This window comes from Micropterus salmoides, unplaced genomic scaffold (genome assembly GCF_014851395.1).
Source record: "Micropterus salmoides isolate LMB-PRFRI ecotype aquatic unplaced genomic scaffold, ASM1485139v1 Ms_hic_scaffold_12, whole genome shotgun sequence".
NCBI classification, from domain to species: domain Eukaryota; kingdom Metazoa; phylum Chordata; class Actinopteri; order Centrarchiformes; family Centrarchidae; genus Micropterus; species Micropterus salmoides.
Genome location: NW_024040263.1, coordinates 8,391,738 through 8,414,574, shown reverse-complemented (window position 1 = coordinate 8,414,574; position 22,837 = coordinate 8,391,738). Strand labels below are relative to the sequence as shown.

Below are 22,837 nucleotides of genomic sequence, written 5' to 3'. Positions count from 1 at the left end.
CAAATACCGTTTAAATATAATAAATATCTTATTACACTAGTGCACTTATTTAAATTTTCTCTTAGGGGAATTCATATTCTCTGTGTGGATGGTCATTTTTATGACCTGTGATGTATGCATTTTAAAGAGTTACTTTGTATTTGCTCTTAATAACTGAATCTTAGACTGGTTTTGAATCAAAAACATAATACTTATGAGAAAAATATAATCTCAACTAAGCAGTCTGTTGACACATGATTTGATAATATGCTTTTGAAACAAAACTTAAAGGCTCAGCAATAGTAGATTTCCTAACTAGTATTAAGCTTCAGACTGTAAGATAAAAGGCTACCCAAATAAATGATGTCCTGATGGGTTTTCATCAGGAATGCATGGTATTTTCATGTTTGCATTAGGCCTACAGAAAAAAGGTCCACACTTGTATGGCATTTAATGACATGAGTCCACTGTTGGTTGCTACATAACACACATGTCCCCTCTTAGATAGTATGGAGCAACAGTCACACTCCAACATCCAGCATCAATAATTATTCCGCATGATTTGTTATGTTTTTGTAATGAAATATAAAGTCTCAGCTTTAATGGATGGCTTAAACATTTTCACTCTTGACACTGTATTATAATGAAGGGCTGCCCACAAGTTTGGGAGTCATAAGTAAAACTTTACCAACTTAAACCTTCAAGAGCCTGAAGTTTGATCCTCCACCTGAGAAGCTGCTGTCCTTTGCTAAGAAATGTGTAACCCACATTACCCATGAGAAAAAGACTATTACCGATGACATGACATCCAGAGGCAAAGTCGATCCCTTGTTGAAGTGTGGAATGAAAATGCTGGTTTAGTTACAGACTTGCAAGCTTAGATGTACCTGTGTACTTTATGGACAAGCCCTAATATAAAGGGCTACCCAAATTAATTCATGAAGCATTAATGTCCTGATGAGTTTTCATCAGGAATGCATAATATTTACTGGTCCGCATTGCCTACAGAAAAAAAGGTCCACACTTGTATGGCATTAAATGACAGGAATCCACTGTTGGTTGCTACATAACGACACATGTCCCCTCTTAGATAGTATGGAGCAACAGTCACACTCCAACATCATTAAATATTCCTCAAGCATGATTTGTTATTATTGTTTTGTAATGAAATATGATGTCTCAGCTTTAGTTGATGGCTTAACCATTTTCAATCTTGACACTGCATCAAAATGAAGGGCTGCCCACAAGTCAGGAGAGTCATAAGTACTTTAAGATAAAAATAAAAAGTAGGAACAACATGGTCAGCAGCAAGATACTTTGTATTAATTTTTTATTAATTGCTAAAAACATATTTATTAAGTTTTACTAGACCTTTGAAATGGTTTAGCCCCCAAATCTTCCAAATATGATATTGACCAATTAGGACATGATTTTAATCAATTTTACAATGTACTTGTTTCTTTAATCTATATTTATAGGTGTGCATTTTGTTTGTTGATTTGCATTACAGAAATGTCCACTGTTGGCTGGTATATAATGACACAAGTTCCCTCTTAGATAGCATGAATCGACACTCACACTGCAACATGGATGAGTAAAAAAGAAATGTATGATTCTTAAAAGAAAATTATAATGTAACCTAAATAGAATCTTTAGTTATACTTGTAAATAAGGTCTATTGTTATGTAACAAGTAATAGTTTCCAAAAACTCTCAATTAAGTCTTTTCCAACTCATAATATGTTCTTCATTCAAAAGTATTGCTCATAACTAGTTCACTGGTATTTGACGCTTTTTGACCCACACACATTCCCTATTCTGAACTTGCCTCCTTTCTCCAAACAAAACATTAAAGCACAAAACTTTACCAACTTAAAAATTCAAGAGCCTGAAGTTTGATCCTCCACCTGAGAAGCTGCTGTCCTTTGCTAAGAAATGTGTAACCCACATTACCCATGACAAAAAGACTATTACCGATGACACATTAAATGACTGTTGCTACATAGGGCACATGTCCCCTCTTAGATCCTATGGAGCAACAGTCACACTCCAACATCATTAAATATTCCTCAAGCATGATAAATAAATTTAATTAGGAAGTAAATGGTCAGCAGGAAGATTCTTAATGTTCTTTTTTTATTTGCTAAAAACAGATTTATTATGAACTTTCACCAGCCCTTTGAAAGGATTTAGCCCCCCAATTTTCCCAGTATATTGACCAATTATGACAATCACAGGATTTCAATCAATTTTACAATGTACATGTATCTTTAATCTATATGTAACGGAATGCATTTTGTTTGTTGTTTTGCATTACAAAAATGTCCACTGTTGGCTGGTACATAATGACACAAGTTCCCTCTTAGATAGCATGGATTGACACTCACACTCCAGCATGAATAAATAAAAAAGAAATTGATAATTTCTAAGAGAAACTTATAATTTAAACTAAATATAATCTGTGGTTACTTGGGGTTTGAAGAGACACTAAGTTTACAAGACTAGGCGAGACACAATATTGGGTGCAAGTGTGAAATGTTAAGTAGTTCAAGTTCAAAGGCCTAACGATCATCATTGGTCGCAAGAAACCCTCCCCCACACTGCAGACAATCAGACACAGATTCTCACTGCAGACAATCAGACACACGTTCACACCCCTCACCTGCTCCAGGTCACCTCTCAGAGACAGCACTCACACTTTCTCCAGGATTTTGTATTTAGCTTAACTCTGCATTGGATGCTAATTCATAACAGTTTCCTACAACCACAAAAAGAAAACGGTAGAAATATATGTAGACATATGTTTAGTAAAAGTGCCCAAACACCCAATTCTAATAAAAATCTGATGATGGTACAGCCAAAGAGAGAAAATAAATACAGGAGAGAGGAGATGCATGCTAATAAGCCACAGGTTTGAACTGGGCCACTGCAGTAAGAACTCATTTGTGTATGGTGCACATGCTCCTGAAGACACACGCTCATAAACTGAAAGTTTCTTGCTCTCTTTCTCTTAACTTTGACCCTCAATTTACTGTATACTGCACTATAATGGCCACTCTACATTTTGGGTTTCAACAATACGCTTAAAAGAAATGTATGCCAGTTTGTATAGCATATTTACAATATTGGTAAGCCTGAGAGAAGTTCTCACCACTGTTAAATTATAGTATCCCTGACACAAGTGGCATGTAACACAAAATAAATTAAACACTCAATAAACACAATTAAGGCAAATAAAACAGAAGCCTTTTAACTACATAGCCTAAATACCTATGGTAGAAGCACAAAAAGCAAGGACAAATGACCAAATAATAAAAATCTGAGCAAGACAATAAGGCATTATGTTGGTTCTGAGACAGGCTGTAGGTAACTCCACCACTACACTTAATATACGTAGAAGTTTAAATTCATCAGAAGAGAGTGACCTAGAATTTCAATGACTATGAATGCCTGGTTGACATTCATTGTAAGCCTTACATATTAAATGATTCCCACTGCTTGTAAACCTTTTCAGTGACTTTAAGCATTGTTGATCATGTGTCAGACCAATCAGAGAGACCATCAGTCTTCTTCTTTTGAGATAGATTTCCATCCAAATACACTATATGGCAAAGGTGCTACCCCTGTCCTAATAAATTTGGTAGGGGCTGTGTTTTCATGGGTTGTTAAGGGAAATCTTGCCTATGGATTTAGAATGGGATGTCATAAAAGTAATGTAGGTGTTGCTGTATTTTTGTCCATACTAGTGTAATAAATTAACTCCATATTATACACAATCGCTTTAAAATTCATTTGGTGATATTTTAAAAGTTATTCAACCCCATTATTTGGGGGTGTACTAAATCGCACATATGTATGGTTATTATACTAATTCTTAGTAGATGTTTTCTGGTGTAAAACACCTTATTTAGCTACTTTTTGTGAGTAGCTTGTAACATAGGGTACAATTTTCAACAAAAGTGGAGTATTGTACATCCGCTCTTTACAGTTTCAAAATATCTCCCACAAGACTCCAGAGAAGTTGCATTACAAAGGCCAAGTCACTGGTTTGCGATCTTGACGCCCTAACGACCATCGTCAGCAACAAGAAACCATCCCCCACGCTGCACACAATGGAGAACAATGACTGAAACTTCACAACCCTCACCCAAGATGACTTCTCAGAGACAGCTCTCAACATTTCAACCTTAAAACATTTGTGAATCACATAGGCTCTAGTCACTTAAATGTAGAGGATTCTTTTAAATCTACATCATTAACTGAAGACATGTGTAACTCTTTCTAAAAAATCCACAACAATACCTTCAAGCAGTATGTCTGACATGTCTACCACAGTAAACAAAAGTAAATCAAACCTATATCTAATTGCCAGAGAACATTTGCATTACTATGCCAGCAGTAGTTAGCATTTGATGTCTTATCCTAAGAACCAATCACTGTCCAGATAGCTAGTCAGGATTGTGTATATATTCTGGGCTCCTCAGAGAAGGTGCATGGCAGTCTTTGGTGTCTTGTGGAAGTGTTGACAAGTATGCAGTTTTTTGAAGGAGAAAACCAACTTTAAAATTTCTTTACTATTCTTACTAATCGTTTACCAGTCATCCATTTATCTATCTGTCTATCTTAACGGTATGTAGACATATTTCACCTGTGTTGTTCTTTTGAAAAACTTTTTCATCATCCTGAAGACCAAAGCGAGAGGTAAGTTGAACATTTTTACCAATACCCCTTGTATGTTTTCATCAAGGCTGTTTGTAACTAAACTATCAAATTTAAATATAAACATGTACATATATATATATATATATATTGTATAAGATAGTATATTCTGACTGTATCAGATTGTACAGATAGTTTGTTATTGTATATTGATTGCTTAGTGTGTAAATATTTTTACACCTATGTAGAATGTTACCTGTATATTGTATATAGGGTGTATATAGTATGAATATTATTTATACTAATACATAGAATTTTAACTGATTCTACTTTTATTGTATTTTATTCCTTACATTCCTATATACATATATGTACACAGAAAAAGTACTGATAGCTTATATTGTTTTACAAAGTCACCCAAGTTATCATATTGTAAAACATTTCACTGGAAAATGAGAACCAGAAGGGTTTTTCCTAAAAAGGAAGCCTTGCAACTTCACTGCATCTGAGAAAGAAAAAGCCAAATTTCAGAAAGGATTCATCTACAAGGAGAAAGGTATTAGATCAGAACATAAGATTCTCTATTCAATACTGTATTTAACTACAACTTTCTTGGTTGCTAATGAATTATAAGGAAATGGAGCATTGTTAAGTGTGTGCATAGTATTATACACTATATATAGTTATATGTTGCCATGTAAGGAGCAACCTGAAAATGGTTTAAAGGCATAGCTTGATTTTGTGTTCAGATATGAGAACAATATTGATCTTGTCATTCAACTCTCAGCAAGTCAGTCAAGCTAAGCAGGCAACAATTAAAATAAGAAATACCCACTGCCATCATACATAGTGTACAATTTTGATGTGTATTATATAAATGTAGATACAAATCCAAACCCTTAGGGTGACATTGCATAAGATCCTCATCGAGTGTTAGAACTGCTGAGATAGTGTTGGTCGTTCATGGAATTTGATGACAGACAGACTGACAGATAATTCATTTATCAGTATAAAAATCACCACCAAAAACACTGAGCCAGGAGAATTCTTGCAGGAATATATTTGAAGACACATCACTGACTCCAAAGAAGGGGCCCGGTTCTGAGAGTGCTCCTTGTTATGGTACTAAAGAAGTCCTCAACGATTACACAGTGGCATTAAAGTACTATAAAACAAATGTCTGGGTTTGATAACAAACCGATTCTCTATTCCCTCAACAGCCCAGGACCTCCACATCCAGCATCTTCACCACCAAGATTGTCTGAGACCAGCCAGCCGGACAGCTGCTGCAAGAATCGTTTAGCATCCTCAAATAATTTCTGCACAAACTGTCAGGAACCATCTCAGGGAATCTCATCTGCATGCTCGTCATCCTCTTTGGGGTCTCGACCTGACTGCAGTTTGCCATCATAACCGACTTGAGTGGGCAAATGCTCACATACGATGGCGTCTGGCACTTTGGAGAGGTGTTCTCTTCATGGATGAATCCCAGTTTTCACTGTGCAGAGCAGATGACGTGTGTATGGCTTCGTGTGGGTGAGCGGTTTGTTGATGTCCTAGTTGTGGATCGAGTGGCCCATGGTGGCGGTGGGGTTATGGTATGGGCAGGCGTGTTTCATGGACAACAAACACAGGTGCATTTTATTGATGGCATTTTGAATGCATAGAGATACCATGACGAGATCCAGAGGCCCATTGTTGTGCCATTCATCCACAACCATCACCTCATGTTGCAGCATGATAATGCACGGCCCTATGTTGCAAGGATTACAATTCCTGGAAGCTGAAAACATCCCATTTCTTGCATGGCCAGCATACTCACCGGAGGAATTGGGGCAAAAACAAAAGTGTTGCGTTTATAATTTTGTTCAGTGTAAGAACACAGAAGAGGGTGGGCACATGAGGAACTTTCAGTTTAGGAGTTTGTGTGTGTCTTAGCTTAAAAGCACATTCAATAAAGTTTGCTTCAACATAGTTCTGTATATTTTGTACTGTTTTCTATTTGTGGTTGAACAACTTGTGTTATGAATAGCCATCCAACGTTGTGATGGTTCTGAGATGATCTATAGGTAACTCATCACTATTTCAATGGCTATTAAAATCACTAACACACATTTAAACTGTACATGCTAAAGAAAGAAGTTGAAAATATGAGATGTAAAAATCTATAAAGACAAATACCTGCCAAATATCAGTGTGAACTTAATGCAGCACTGGTTGTGTGTTCTCCAGTTGATGCAAACTCTAAGTTCCATTGTTACGATGCTGCACCATTTGACAGCCCTCAAATATGCTTCTCTATTCGCCAACAAATGTTTAACCCCACATTTCAAAAAGCTACAATGAGAACATTGCTGGTGACACTTTTCTAAAAAACAAAACAACAACACTACAGCTTATATATTTGGTTTAGATTATAATTTTCGAATTGTCCATTTTGCTTATTTCATATTATTTGTAAAGTGTGTCTGAATGTCTCTGTGGACCTTTCTCTAAGGCTAAGAACAAATGTACTGCCGAAGCATTTTAGAAAGATTTTCAATTTTTCAGAGACAGGCTTCATTTAGCCCCTTAATTACCACATCATAAAACCTAAACACGCACATATGAACTTGTTCATTTGTAGCTAAACTAACCTTTTCAACATTTCACACTTTAGTTTCGACATGATGTGATTTCAACTGTACAAAAGTAGCTCATCTCGGCCACACCTACTGACTACCAGTTATGCACAGCGTTCTAACTTTGACAGCTGTATTCAAAACTAACATAGCTATCCTTATTAGCTAGGCTCCTTACATGCTTGCTGATAACTTTTTTGAAGGTGGGTCTCCGACATTGACAACATTGTGTTGGATAGATTTGTGCAGCGGTGTTTAGGAAACTAACTATTCAATTGACAGACAGGTCTGTTGTCAATGTGTTTGCGAGCAACAACTTCCTAAATATAGATTTAGGACACATACAAACACTGGTCATGTATCATGATAATTAACAGCATTAAATCCATTGATTAAAAATGAAGAGATCTTGCAGCTGACCTTTGTATTCATTTTGTTTTTACTTTCACTTTTTGTGCTTTTAAAATACTCATTCTGCTGTCTACTGGGTAGTCTATCATTTTAGTAGTCTGAAGCTTGAAACAATTTAGGAATTTCACTAAAACTCAACCTTTGTATTTTGTTGAAAATAACTTCAATAAAAACTCAGGCTTTATATTTTCTTACAATAACAGATTATACCAAATAAAGACACTCTGTAGTTAGTTTCTTCTCATAAGTATGATTAAATTTGCTTATTTATTTTTTTCTCACAAGTTGGAGTGTGATTATCGCTCCATGCTATCTAAGAGGGAACTTGTGTCATCATGTACAAGAGAACAGTGGACTCCTGTCGTTCCACACAGTACAAGTGTGGTCCCTTTTTCTGTAATTCAAATCAATAAATAAAATGCATTTCTGTAAGTGTAGACTAAGCACATAGATATGATGACAAAATGTATTGACATTCAGTGGTTGTGAAAACTGGTCAGTTTAGTGTTTTAGGACTGAACAAGTTTAAAGCTGTAGTCAAAGTCTGATGTGAAATACTTTTTAACAATTAATTAAAACTGAATAGAAAGTATCTTACCTCTAATCATTTAATTTATAATTCAACTCTGGTTGTTTTTCTATTTTTGTTCCTTTTTTTGGAATCTAAAATCCATTTTACTCTCCAGGCCTTCAGTGTAGCCCTTTATTTTAATACATGTTGATCTTAAAACACAAGACATCCACTAAAACTCAGCCTTTATATTTTGTTTTAAAAGAATGTATAGAAAATAAAGAGACTATTTAGTTAGTTTATTTTGTCTCAAAAGTATGACTAAATTTGCTTATTTATTATTTTCACACAAGTTGGAGTGTGATTATCGCTCCATGCTATCTAAGAGGGAACTTGTGTCATCATCTACAAGCGAACAGTGGACTCCTGTCGTTCCACACAGTACAAGTGTGGTCCCTTTTTCTGTAATTCAAATCAATAAATGAAATGCATATCTTTAAGTGTAGACTAAGCACACAAATATAATGAAATTTTTTTTATTGATGTCCAGTGCTTGTGAAAGCTGGCCAGGTTAGTATTTTGGGACAGAACAAGTTTAAAGCTCTAGATGTCAAATGTCAAATATTTTTTTATTAATTAATACATTTTTTTTATAATTAATTAAAACCGTAAAGAAAGTATCTTTATACTGACCATTTTATTTCTAATTCTACCCTGGTTGTTTTTCTATTTTTGTTCCGGTTTTTAGAATCTACAATTCATTTTACTCTCCTGGCCTTCAGTGTAGCCCTTTATTTTAATACATGTTGATCTTAAAACACAAGACATCCACTAAAACTCAGTCTTTATATTTTGTTTCAAAAGAATGTATAGAAAATAAAGAGACTATTTAGTTAGTTTATTTTGTCTCAAAAGTATGATTAAATTTGCTTATTTATTATTTTCACACAAGTTGGAGTGTGATTATCGCTCCATGCTATCTAAGAGGGAACTTGTGTCATCATCTACAAGCGAACAGTGGACTCCTGTCGTTCCACACAGTACAATTCAAATCAATAAATGAAATGCATATCTTTAAGTGTAGACTAAGCACACAAATATAATGGGGGGAAAAAAAGTATTGATGTCCAGTGCTTGTGAAATCTGGTCAGGTTAGTATTTTGCGACTGAACAAGTTAAAATCTCTAGATAACAAATGTCAAATAATTTTTTATTAATTCATTCATTTTTTATAATGAATTAAAACCATAAAAGTATCTTTATACTGACCATTTTATTTATAATTCTACCCTGGCTGTTTTTCTATTTTGTTCCCTTATTTAGAATCTAAAATTCTCCAGGCCTTCAGTGTAGCCCTGTATTTTAATACATGTTGATCTTAAAACACAAGACATCCACTAAAACTCAGCCTGTATATTTTGTTAGAAAAAATTAAAAATTGTGTTTCAAGTGACAGCTTTCTTTACTGAGTAGCTTGTATAATAGCCCCTCTACAGTCTGATAGACTCCCTGGTGCTGCAAGCCATTCACTCAATAGGGGAGTGTTAAGAACGACGTGTGTGAATGAGTCGTTAAAATCTTTGCTTGATCCACTAGAGGCACTGCTGAGTATGGACTTAAACACTCACACACCTGCAGGTCCCCTCTTGACAATAGTTTAAAAAATTTACCAGATGGTTTTAGACATGATTTTAGCATGATTTAAAGCATGTCCAACAGGGGACCTAAAAAATGTCCCCTGTTCACTTTTTAGTCCCCTCTTAGTGGGTGTGTAACGACGTCGAGGTCCACTGTTAGATAGGTTGGTAAGTGCACTCTCACACACACACACACACAGCAACACATCCATCAAGGCGACATGGGCAGATTGTCAGTGACACTCTGGAGCCCAGCAGGGAACCTCCCTGCACCAGCTACAGTGGTGGGCAGAAGCAAAAGCCAGTCAGCCATGTAGCCATGGGCAATTATATAAGACACTAATTCACACACACACACACACACACACACACACACACACACACACACACACACACACACACACACACACACAGCTCTTTTTTAATGCCCGACTCTGGTTCTACGGAACACATTCCCTTGACAAATGTTCAACAAACCGGGCTCCATTAGGAATGTACAGAAGATTAAGTGAAATCAGAGTACATACAACTTCATTTCTGCTGCCGTGGCACCCCATTTGGATGACACAATCTTCAGTTTATTGTCAAACTCTGAAGTAGAATACTCTTTCTTCCTCTTTCTCTCCCCTGATTACGTGAGTCACTTCCGAGCCGAGTTAAGCGGTATGTATTGTATGAGATTAGAGTGCAGAAGGGGTGGTGCCACATTCAGGAAATATCTTCCACTTGGTCAGAGGAGGGAGGGTTGCAGGACAGGCTACACAATCCCAAGTCCAAAGAGTCAAGTGCAAGTATGTCAGAATGCTAATTTGGTCAGTCTTGCTTTAATCTCTTCTATATATGACAGAGAGACAACACAAATGTACTCACAGACACAGACATTACATGCACACACATCCTCTAAATCCCCATTAGGGTTTACTGAAGTTTATTTAATCTCATTGGAGGACTTGAGCAGTGCCAGTCTAATCCTAGCATTAGCGCTGGGCATCTGGAGCATGGAGACTCCTGCTTTGTATCCTCACCCAGCTATTTTACCTTCTGTGACGGTATGTCGGTGGTGATGTGGTCTATGTCAACCTCCTCCATCTCCCCCATCTTCAGACGACTCACCACCACAGTTCCCGCTGTGCACACACCATCAGATGACCTAGAGGGAGACAGACAGGAAGAGAGTTACAGAGTGTTAGCCTCTTCATTTAATCTTTTGAATAAAAAGTCTGTTCTGTTAAATGATCATTTCCTCTGACTACTACCCCTCCGTGGACCTGAAAAAAAAATCATCTTCATGTTATCCCCAACCCCCCCTCCAAACTCTCCCAACCTAATAAGCTTATTTCCAGCCTTGAACAGGTTGTGGAATGATAAAGCTGTTTGACTAAAAAGTTGAATCAGGACATAGAAGCTTGCACTGTGGCGATTTCTTTTTTTGACAGATTTTGCAGCCAGAGTATGCATGCAAAATAAAGCCGAGCCTGCTCCAGTGGGGAAGTTGTTGGGGTTGTAGCAAGGAACATTTCGTATAACTGTTTAAATGGCCCGTCTAATAACCCAGGCTATGTGCCCTGACAGACATGAAATTGATACTGGAGTTTTCATATCAGGGAGCCCGACCAATCACTTTCCCAATCATGGAGCCATGATTTAGGAGCTGATAAAAAATCTATAGTATTGGCAGCAAGACAGACGCTCTCAAATGAAGAAAAATGGTCCCTGGGCATCACGCGAGCAAGATGATCACCTTAACAGACCCATCCCTAATGTGCTCAGTTCCACTCCAGCTGGAGAAAATATTGGATGTTGTGTTCCAGCCAACAAGGAGGTGGAGGGGGGTTTGACACACCCCTGACCGAGGAGGAGAAAACGCAAGGATGGTGAAGGAAGCCGAAAGGATGCTTTCAAGGCCAATCCATCTTAGTCGGACACAAGGGATAGAATCTAATCGCACCCGAGGGAAAGCAAGAAAGAGAAGGAGAGATGCTGAGTTGAGGTAGGGAGGAATGTGAGGGACTACAGGAGAGGATGTTTGGGATTCCAAGGAGGCAGATGGAGTGAAAAGCGTCTCTGCGGTGGGACACTGGGAGCTTCAGTTAGCATTTAATGTATTACAGCAGTCACCAAGCTGAGAAAATAATATTGGTTGGTTTATAAATCTAATCATTGTCCCTTGCCAGACACCTGTCTCAGTGTTTACTCCTTTGCTCATCTTTCTATTTTACCCCATTCCTCATTCTCCCCCTGTTTCTCCGTGCAACACAAAGGACTGAAGCACGGTAAAAGAAAGTCACCTTGACTTTGAACAAACAATATGTACTGACAGAGGCCCACACATAATTGAGGACATGGAGATTAACATGCATCACATTCGGTGATAGTCCTCCCAAGGAAAACCTTAGGGGTTACAGCGGCCCTCTACTCTTTAGATTGCACTGCCTCAATTCACTAATGAAAGTCTTCATTTAAACAAACAGGGGGGACTTTGTTAGAATTGCTTTAAGATAATTGGTTTATGCCTTTCAGAGATACATATTGTCATTTTGTTGATTTGCAGCCAAACGTAAACTCAGCACCTGTTCAAATACAATCTTTACGCATTTTTGGCTGTGAGGAAAATGTAGTGGGACAACGGTGTGGATTTGTGCATTTTATTAAATAAATTTGGAGCTACTCCAAATCCCTCTTTTCCTCTCCCAGAGAGGAGCAGGGGGGTTAAAGATCAACTTTCAACAGACTGCTGAATAGACCCCAATGGAAGGGGGGTGGAAAAGTTGCTTTCTCTAAGTGCTATCCCTGACCATAAAACTGGCACCTTTTTGATCTACGAAGCTGATAACGCGGTGCCTGACTGTTAAACTGACAAAAGGGACACTAACCAGCGATTAGCATTTCCCTGAACAGCCTATCAAAACTGCCCCCCCACGCATGTAACCCTGGCAACTGACCTTGCTCTATGTTTCATTACCCCATCAAAGGGATACTCCTTTTCTCACCTAAGTGTGACATAACCCAGCAAGCCGAACTTTAAATAACCAAAGACTGCAGTCTCCAAAGACTCAAAGCATTTAATTAAGTTTAATTAAATCTTTTAGTTACTTGATTACATTTGCCTCTATTTGAGTAGTTATGTTACCATGTTGTTGCTATCTGTTGTTGATATTAGTGCTGAAAAGAATCTAAATAAGTTACTTTTGCAGTGTTTTTATTTTTAGAAAGATTAAGGACACTCCTTCATCTAATGTGTAACCAATACTTGTTCACAATACTTTCTCACAAAATTCCTTTAGAAATGATGATAAAGAAATGTCATACTATACTCTTAATCGCCAGCTTGAATTTAAGGCTGGATAACTAAATCTCCCACTGCCTAAGGAGAGATGGTCTTGGATTAATCTAAGCTTTCCTCATGTAACCTGAGCTCCCCCAAGTGGACGAAATAAGTATTACATACCATCGCTGGAAATGCCGTTAATGTATAAATATCCTGACAAATAATGTATAATAATAATGTGACAATTGTTTCCTGTTACCAAATGCTTAACTTAGAACGGCACAACTGTTTGACCATTGAGGTTTGACTTTGACTTGGAAAATATTTGATTATAATACGCGCAAATAGATTTTCTTTTCTTTTAGACGTTAAGTTTAGAAAGGCAGCCCCTCGGGAAACCTGAAACGCCCTCTGGGAAACCACGCCCCAGGCAACAAAAGAGCGACACGTGACGTTGTTCTCTCTCTCTGCTCTTCTCCTCCCCTCATGCCCTGGTCTTCCGCTCTGCTCTCTGGACGCTTCGGCACGCGTCCGGCGTGCCTCTCCGGGCAACACCTAAGAGTCCTACCAGCGCAACAGGCCTTTGTTCGCTTGAAGCTACACACGCGAAGTGCCGCGACATCGATCTGCCCCTCAGTTTGTTTTATTTTCTTTCTTTCTTTTGTTTTGTTAAAGTTATCAGTCCGTTAAGTTACACTGGACTAATTCAGGAACGACCAAGTTCCATTTTAAGCTTTTTCGTCGAGCCAACTTCACCGAGGTCAGACCAAGCCTCGCCAGTGGCAACGAAGGAAACCTGAAAACAGCCGAATTGCCAGACGGAGGACGGCGTTTTCTTCAGACACGGAGAACCCCGGAGAATCCCTGGCAAAAAGCCAGGATCGGGCAGCTAGCATGGGACCCGTGCAACAGGCCAAAGCAGGCCGTCGTAAGACCTAACAAACATTCTGTGGTCAGAATATTTCCTTTTAACTCCTAAACTCATAGCTTACTTTCATTAGTTCTCCTCTGCCGTATGAGTCAAATGCTTCCCACAATTAAACCTCCATTTCTCATTGTTCAGCCATTGTTTATTTTCCCTGTATTTAACCACCCTTTATATCGCATTAGTTAGAGAATAAATTCACTGTAATATAATCAAGAACTGTGTGTGTTTCCTATTTCCACGTCCCTGCCAAGAGAATTGATCCTTTAGATATGAGACTGACTGATTGATTTTAAGATAATTTAGCAATTATTAACTAACTGATCACTATTAATAATTGTATAGTTATTAAAAGCTACCTAGAGGTCCGGAGACTCTAGGATTATAACAACTCCGGTGGTGCCCTTTTAACGAGAGCTTTTAAGATTGAATTTTGATATTTTCTGAATATTATAATTCATAACTGGGTATTAATTCTCATAAATTTATAAAAATTCATAACTAATTTAGCCATGCTACAAAAAGAAATCTTCAGCTGCTCATTCTAATGGTAGTTCCATCACCACATTGCTGGTTTACTGCACAAATTCTCCTAAAATCAAGGAAAGAAAAGGGCAGATACGTCAACTTCCTGACAGAATCTCTGGTCTGCAGTGACACAAACTGCAGTTTTTTTAGCATGCACACTGACTGACCTCAAATTCACTTTTAAGGTTCTGATGAGAGCTCTGGATGAAAAAGAAGGCAGTCTCCCACTACCCCTCCCCTCTCAAATCCCCTCCTTTTCCACCCCTCTCTTTCCGTCTGTTAGAGCTGGCATGGAAACAAATCTGCAGATAGTTCTTTGCCTGTGAGCCCATCTTCTTTTCCCCCATTTTTTAACATCTAATTGGCCCAGGATCTCTTTTAGGACAACACTTAATCAGACAGCTTTGTTAAAGTGACAAAAATAATGTGCTTAAAATGTGTGCTATGAATTTGGCACAATTCAAAAAATAATTACTTATCTGGGAAGTGCCTTACATTTTACAGTTATTTTCTTTTGAAAGCTTCTCTTGCAATTTACAAACACATTTTCCAATTCCAATGCAGAAACACAGTTTAATTTATTTCAAATATCTGATCTTTACACTGCAGATTTAAGAGGCTTATACATTAATTACCTACATGGTCCTATACAGCAACTGCTCAAGCGAGAGTCTATAAATTATTTGTATAAAATACAAGCATCATGCTAAGTGTGGAATCTTACACGTCTGAAAAATAACAGTTATAACCACATTCTCAATTTTGAGAAACATTTACAGAAAATGTATAGTTTATTATACACAAAGAATCCTGAAAATAATACGCTATCAATAAGTTGGAACTTTGCCTACTTCCTACCAAGGTTCAGTGAATTAGTAGTCTTCACTGCCGACGCTGCTGTATAATGCATACTTAGTTGTGAACCTATTATATGTATAAGCAATTTTATTCTTAGGATGAAAATACGCAGGCTAGGAAGCTTAAATTGCCCAATAAACATTGACTGCACTGTCTATTCACGACAACAGACACATTAAGTGAAGTGTGTGACACTCAGCACCTTGTGAGCGTTTGTCTCTACAATAATGAGTTGTACCAGCCTTTGTAATAGTCTACCACATCGCAGTTTGTAGAATGTACAATGAGGACGAGTGTATTGAATTAAATGAGAAACAGATATCACCCAACAAAAAACAGTAGAGATTATGGGGAATTTATTATTATTATATTTATTAATATTATTTTCCCATTTTAAGTAAACATATCCAGCCCAGTGGTTGAGCTGGATATATGTGTGTTGCTCAGGAGATTACCATCAATTACCAATCACCGTAAATACTATAATTACTATTGTTCTTATTTGCTTGTTTGGTGCTTAGATGGCAGTTGCAGGTGCATTTTTTTGTTTGGTAAAAGTTACAGAGCTAATGAAATGCAGTTAGTATCTAACAAGAAGTGCTGAAATATAGTGATTTATACGGATAAGTGCTGTTATGTTATATCTTACAATATGTACAGTGGAGTTACAATATACCATTAGTATACAGTATATGTGAATATATTTAAAACATAAAGAGGAGCAGTAGACAGAGTTAAAGATGTATCTATCTATCTATCTATCTATATTATATATATAAAATAGGCATGAAAGGCAAAAGTAGGTAACATTAAGGAGTTGTTTTGTCTTTGTCTGAAAATAAAACCTGTAAATAAAGATTTCAACTTGTTTTTTTGCTCTCAACAAAGTTGAAGTGGAGTAGAGTAGAAGAGGAAATGTGGCAGAGCAAATGCCCCTTTTCTGCTGCCTTGTGAACCAAAAGAAGGAAAGATTTACGTGACGTCAAGGGTAGGAAATTGTACTAAGGTCTGAATTTAACAGCCCGTGGGTGGGGAAGTTCATCAAAAAACTTCAAAGCAGCAACACTTTGGTGGTGCATTTCTCTGTGGGAAGCCTTACAGAGGAGAACACCTGACTGCCACAGAAATGAAGCAAAACACCATTGGCTTTTTCCCTCATAAGGGCTTTTGCTTCAACTGCTGGAAACTAAAAATACAAAGCAGGACCCGGAAAAACTATTTTGCTTTTTGCTCTGAATTTTGCCCACAGGAGATTTGGTTTAGGACTCCTTCAGGACCTTAAAAATCTACCTTGCCTGTGGAAGGGGAGTGGTCAAAGAAAACTAATTGCCAGGATCCTACACAAGCAAAAAGAATGCTACAACCTTGAAGTGCAGCAGTGGAAGTATAGATGGGATTCTTGACCTATATAAAGCTGGACGGGTGGGCTAAATATAGCTCTGGCCAGTTTTCACTGAGGACAGATGTTAGGACACAGGGCTGTAATAATGGGGAATGCCAGCTTTAGAAGTGATACTGAGAGTCCTGATTTTTTTATTGGGGATGAATGACATTGTCATATGACTCATCAGTAATTACACACATTGCAACTGGAAGACTGACTCAATCAATAAGACTACACTGCAGGCATTGTTCATAGAGCTGGCCAGAATAACCTAAACTGAGCACACATGACACACTGTGGCTTGAAGAATATTCCACTTAAAGAATATTCCCAAAGAAAAAAACTGCCCTGGTTTCCTCTTGATTAAAGACACGTCCGTGGTACTGAAATTAAGTAAATTTAAGTCGCAGTGGCACGCTCAGAACTTTTTATGCTTGAAAGGTTGAGCAAGCATTACATTTTCAATCAAACAAGCCAAAATATCCAGAATACACCAGTATGATCAATCTCTACAACATGCAAATTTATGCAATGTAAAAAAAATATGTTTGTCTGCTGCAATACATCTGTAATAAGCAGAATAAGAGCCATGTCAGGACAAGATGCATACTTGTACATGATTTGTGATATTTAATGCTCCTATTTTTTCCATCACACACACACACACACACACACACACACACATTACTGTACTGTTGCATGAGAAATGTCTTCACACTACATTTACTTTTATGTTAGTGCTTAACCAGTGTCAGTAACACTCTGGGATGAGCTGTTTTCATAGACCAAGCAAGGTGGAAAAAACTATCCAAGAAGGATGCTATTTCTTTAAGCAATGGCATCAAACCAGGCTGGGCCTCAAAACTAGGTTATGACTGTTGTGTGCAATGTCTACACATTACGAAGAAGTTCAAAAAGTCATATTGGGGAGATGATGAGCCAGCTCTAGCAAAAGAACACTGACAACTCAACTTCAAGCTCTATTTATGTACTGTACAGGCAATAATGGGAGAGATGATGTTTGTAGAAAAAAATCATATTTGAATAGTTTGAATATTTTACCATAAAAAAAGAAGAATGGTACGGTATGTTTCTAATACAATAATGCTTTATAGTCCAAATGTTATGTTTCCATACATTACAACTGTGAGCAGCACCAACTGCATGTAAAGCTGTAAGTGAGTGGCCCCCGAAAACAGTTTTTTTAAATCTTAAAATCTTGATGATAAAACATAATTAACATATAGATTATAGTGGAGTCCAGCAAATTATTGTCACAGGACACTTGTCTAACGTTATGTTGTGGTTTTAGGTGAGAAAGGGTCAACCAACTGTTGTCACTTCCACCGCCTGTTGTGTTTACCACAGGCTACAGTGATTGATAAAAACAAGCTTTATTTCATGCTGAGGAACATGGCTACACAATGGTACAACAGGTCATGGAGGCTGTCTGTGTACTGCCTGTTGAAAACAAGACTGAAAAGGTGGGGCTAATTCAAAATACTGAGCTGCAATAATCTCCCTACGGCTACTTAGACCATATCTGATAGGGTTTAGTACTTCACATTGAAATTCTCGTATGTCATTTCTAACTTTGCTACTACATTTAAAAATTTTCTTATGACATTTATCTGTCATCACTATTATATTTATGTTTGTGATTTTATCCACATTTATCTTTGTTTTAACTTATTATATTGTAATATATGCTCTGTTGAAACTACACTACAGTGAGTTCAATATGTATTTCTTTTAGATCAGGTAATCAAGGTTATTAGTATAATATTACGACTGGTGGTCAGTTACCTGTCACAGGTGACACTGCACAAACAATATTGACACACACACCTGGTGGTTTGTATCAGCGCAAAATCAAGAACACACACTAGTGTGGCCTAATTGGCCATTCCTGCCATGAGGACCCCTTTAAATTAATGTACATGACAGTTGTTATGTGCCAAATGATTAATGTTGGATTTAAGGCCAGATGCTGTATTCTGTATGAATTAGATAAGGGCGAGCAATAAGTGTTAATACAAGTGGAAACATAACTGCAGTTCAATTCAATGTAAAACGTTTTTGTATATGTGTATACAAGTACAGTGTCACAGTTAAGCTGCATGTGTTGTAAACTATGTGCATTCAATTTTGTGAATACATTTCTGATGATGAAGATGGGTGGCATACATTCAGTGTGAAGTCAATGAAAAGCTAAGTGCAGATCAATGACAATGCAATGAGCGTGGGAGGAGACGACGTTTAAGTGGTATAGGGCAGGTGGTACAACAACAAAGAGCGTACTGTATGCCCAGATGATGACCTCCATCACCACTAACTCAATGAACACTAAATTATCAACACTTAAGTGGTAGGGGGTGAAACTATGCTAGCAAGCTGCATTGCGAAGCATGAAAAAACACTAAAAAATGTTCTCACACAGGCATCAGATTCTGAAAAACTGAAGCGAAAAATCACATAGTCTGTTTCGAGTGTAATGACTCAGAAACAGAGCGAGCACAGATGCCCCCACAGAGCGCTCATAATTATTTTTCAACACATAGTAAAAAAGCTGATAAAACAGTCTCTGTTCATCTCTGTCAAACAGATGGTTTTTGTCCTGTAATTTTAAAAGAAGCCAAACAATCATCTACTGATTCTGACAAGCATGCCTTTAATGGTGGATGTGGAGTGTTTCTATGAATTGTGTGTTGTTTTTACTCAGTTAAAGGTAGTCTTTAGGTAGGCCTTGGCTTGATGAGGACATGTTAAAGCTAAAGGAATAATTTGATATTTTGGGAAATACTCTTATTTGCTTTCTTGCTGAGAGTTAGATGAGAAGATTGATACCACTCTTAAACTGTCAGTCAAATATGAAGATGGAGCCAGGAGATAGTTAGCTTAGCTTAAGCAGTATAAAGGCTGGAAGCAGGGGGAAACAGCTGCCCTGGCTCTGTCCAAAGGCAACAAAATCTGACAAGCTCCTTGAATTCTCACTGATTAACATGTTATGTCTTGTTCCTTTAATCTGTACAAAAACCAAAGTGTAAAAACGACAGGTTGCTTAGCTACACAACTCCAATTGTGGTCTACCACTTGCTCAGTGTATTGTGCTCCTTTTAGACTATCAAGAATTAAAAGTCTGTATGTTGGTAGAAATTAGTCTGTATGTGTAATTGTTTTAAGCTTTAGGTATGTTCCCTGCTTTAGTGACCTTCTTACATGATAGACAGAGATTTCCACAGATATTTCCATGCTTAAAAAGAGAGGAATATCATTTTAAATATGAATTTACTGCAGGACTGTGGAAGTTTAAGCTCTACAGTAACCTTCAAAAGTATAATCAAGGAAACTATAAAAAGAAGTCATTATGTCAAAGTGATAGCATTCAACTGAAAAATGCTTCCACAAAATAAAAACAAAATTTTAAAAAACACTACGTGAAGTTGACTGATTGGTCTCTAAACAGATCAAAGCTCTGTCCAGCAGTTGCATATAGCTTAACTTAGTCCCCTGTTTGGTCCAAGATAGCTGCATCATAATATATGGCCAAATGGGATAGTCGAGACATTCACACTAATCTAGCCTAGATTGTAAACTAACACACATAAACGTTAGGACAACAATTAAGCAAGAAAGGATTTACCTTTGCTGTCACTTACCATTACTGCAGCTCCCTGACTGAAAAATAAAACACATTCTTCAAACCCTGTCTGTTTCTTTTACTTCTACTTCTACTTATCTCCAGATTAATGAAGGACATCTGAATAGAGATCCTGCTGGCTAATGTTAACTCGACAAAGTGCAAATGCCAACTTAGTTCATTGACAAACAACATGGCAAATACTGGTACGTGATAAAGGTCCAGATTTATAGAGACATATCAAATGACAATTATAGGAAACATTATCGAGACAGCTGGTTAACATTAGCCCTCCTGAATATTATTAAATTCCCTCAACTTTGGTGGGAAAACTTGGCACCAATGTGCATTCACACGCAGTCTAAACTGTACTTTGTCAGCACTGCATGTTCATAGACTCAACTACAGTAGCTATGTTATGAGCTGAATGTTATATTAACATGGTAAGGGCCAAAGTCAGAACTACTGAACAAGGGGAAATTTTAACCTGATGGTGGCACTAGATTAAAAGTCATGACATTACTTTTTAGCCATACTACTGTAGATCTCTTTAATTTTAGATCGCTAAATACCCAATATATAGATAGATATTACAGTATATTTAACTTTACAGTACAGCTCATGAAGGTCATGTGTAAAAATGATATAAAACTGTCCTTCTTTAGATCATAGCAACCAAGTGTGTCTTAGGCTACAGTAAGTCTCCCTAACAGACTCAAAGACTTTAAAGAACACAATAAGAAAGGTCAGGCATTACTGAAAGAATGAAACTGACAGAATGAAAGGGATTTAAGAGCTGTGTTGAAACAGGTCATTGGTATAGACAATACGAGTAGTTAGCATTCTGCATGGGCTTCCCCCCATGGTGTTAAAAAGACACAGGGATCAGGTTCTGCAAAGTTATGTGTCTTCTTGAAAAATATAACTTGAGACTAACATGGAGCAGTATAGGAATGTGAACTTTATGAAATTAGTGGAATGTATGTACACTGTAATATTAATAAAATGAATGTGTTTCTTCCTTTCCTGGAGACAAAAAGAGAAGTGCAAAGAAGTAGAGAAACTTTGGGCAGGAAATATATTTTTCTTTACTGTTGAGTAGATATCTTTCTCTTCCTCTCACCATCTTTCTCTAAACTAGAGCCTGGGTACATAAATAAGACACAATTCCATGGTGCAGCATACTATTACAGGGATAAGGAAAAAAGACAAATATTTGACCTTGACCTAAAATGAAGGCAGTCTCAGTTTTGACTTTACAAAGACACAGTCAGCCATCATTACAAAAACATGAAGGCTTTTTAATGGAGGATTTGGCCACACACATTTACCAGCCCTTGTGGTGTGTGTTTCTGTATGTGTGGGTGTGTATGTCCATGCACGCCAATGTCTGAAACAACATATTTATGCACACATCACAACTCCTTTTGCTCACTCACCCGACCTGAGTGAACATTTATGTAAATGCAGGTGAATAAAATAATACACTCGAGCAGCATATCCCTGCAGTGCAGCCTAACTCAGTTTACTCCAAACAGTGTCAACATTTTGAGTCAACATGAGCTTCTTGTTATGCTAATGGAAGATGCATGTTACAGTGGATATGCAGCGTGCATGATTGGACAAACACAAGTCCACTAAAAGAGAGTTACTCTTGTTTGGTGAGATGCTCGAAACAGCGATAAGCTGGTGAATCTAGAGATTTCTCAAAATTAGTGGAAGCAGACAACCAAACAATCTTTATCATTTGTGGGATTTGCAGGTTATAATGTTTTTGAATGTAAATTTTGCAATTGGCTTATAACTCATAATAATCTAACTTAAAGGGGCTATATGTAGTTGTGTGAAGTGAATCATGTCTTCTGATTCTGAGGCATACACACAGCAGCAAACGAGCCAGAGTCCGCTAAGACAAAGCACGTAAAATATATTGTGATGTTGTGCTTTAGCTGGCTCAAGGTCGATAACGTTAGCTTGCCAGCTAACGCCGAACAGTCACTAATGTTAGTGCAGGACAACAACACAGTGGAAGATCCATCTACTACAGTAATGTTACTAACTGCAGTCTAACTGTTATAAAGTGTGGCAACAATCTCATTTATAATATTCAGTCTAACTCACTAACTGTTTCGTTACCATCCAGGACATTTAGTTGTGCTATCACATTGCCGATCAACAAGAAGTGGAGTGAACGTTGATGGATCGAGCACAAATATGAGCACATACCAGGTTGCAATCTGAAAACCGCACCGCAAGTGGCAGCTGATAACTACATATAGCCCCTTTTTAAGGCCCTTGCACATGTATGGTGCATCCACTCAATTGATTTTAAATATGTTGGATGATTAGACTTCTTCTGAGGATTGTGTGGGCATGTCCAGACTGAGATTAACTGACATGGCTCTCCCTCTCCTTGT

At 37.5% G+C, this 22,837-nt stretch overlaps 1 protein-coding gene across 1 annotated transcript in view; it reads right to left on the bottom strand.

Annotated features, from left to right (window-relative positions):
• The window catches only part of inpp4b (inositol polyphosphate-4-phosphatase type II B), a 192,427-nt gene that overhangs the window by 89,904 nt on the left and 79,686 nt on the right, over positions 1-22,837 (bottom strand). The window contains 1 exon segment of the mRNA XM_038713158.1: positions 10,856-10,967. Within this exon segment, the coding sequence (XP_038569086.1) occupies positions 10,856-10,967 (112 nt within the window).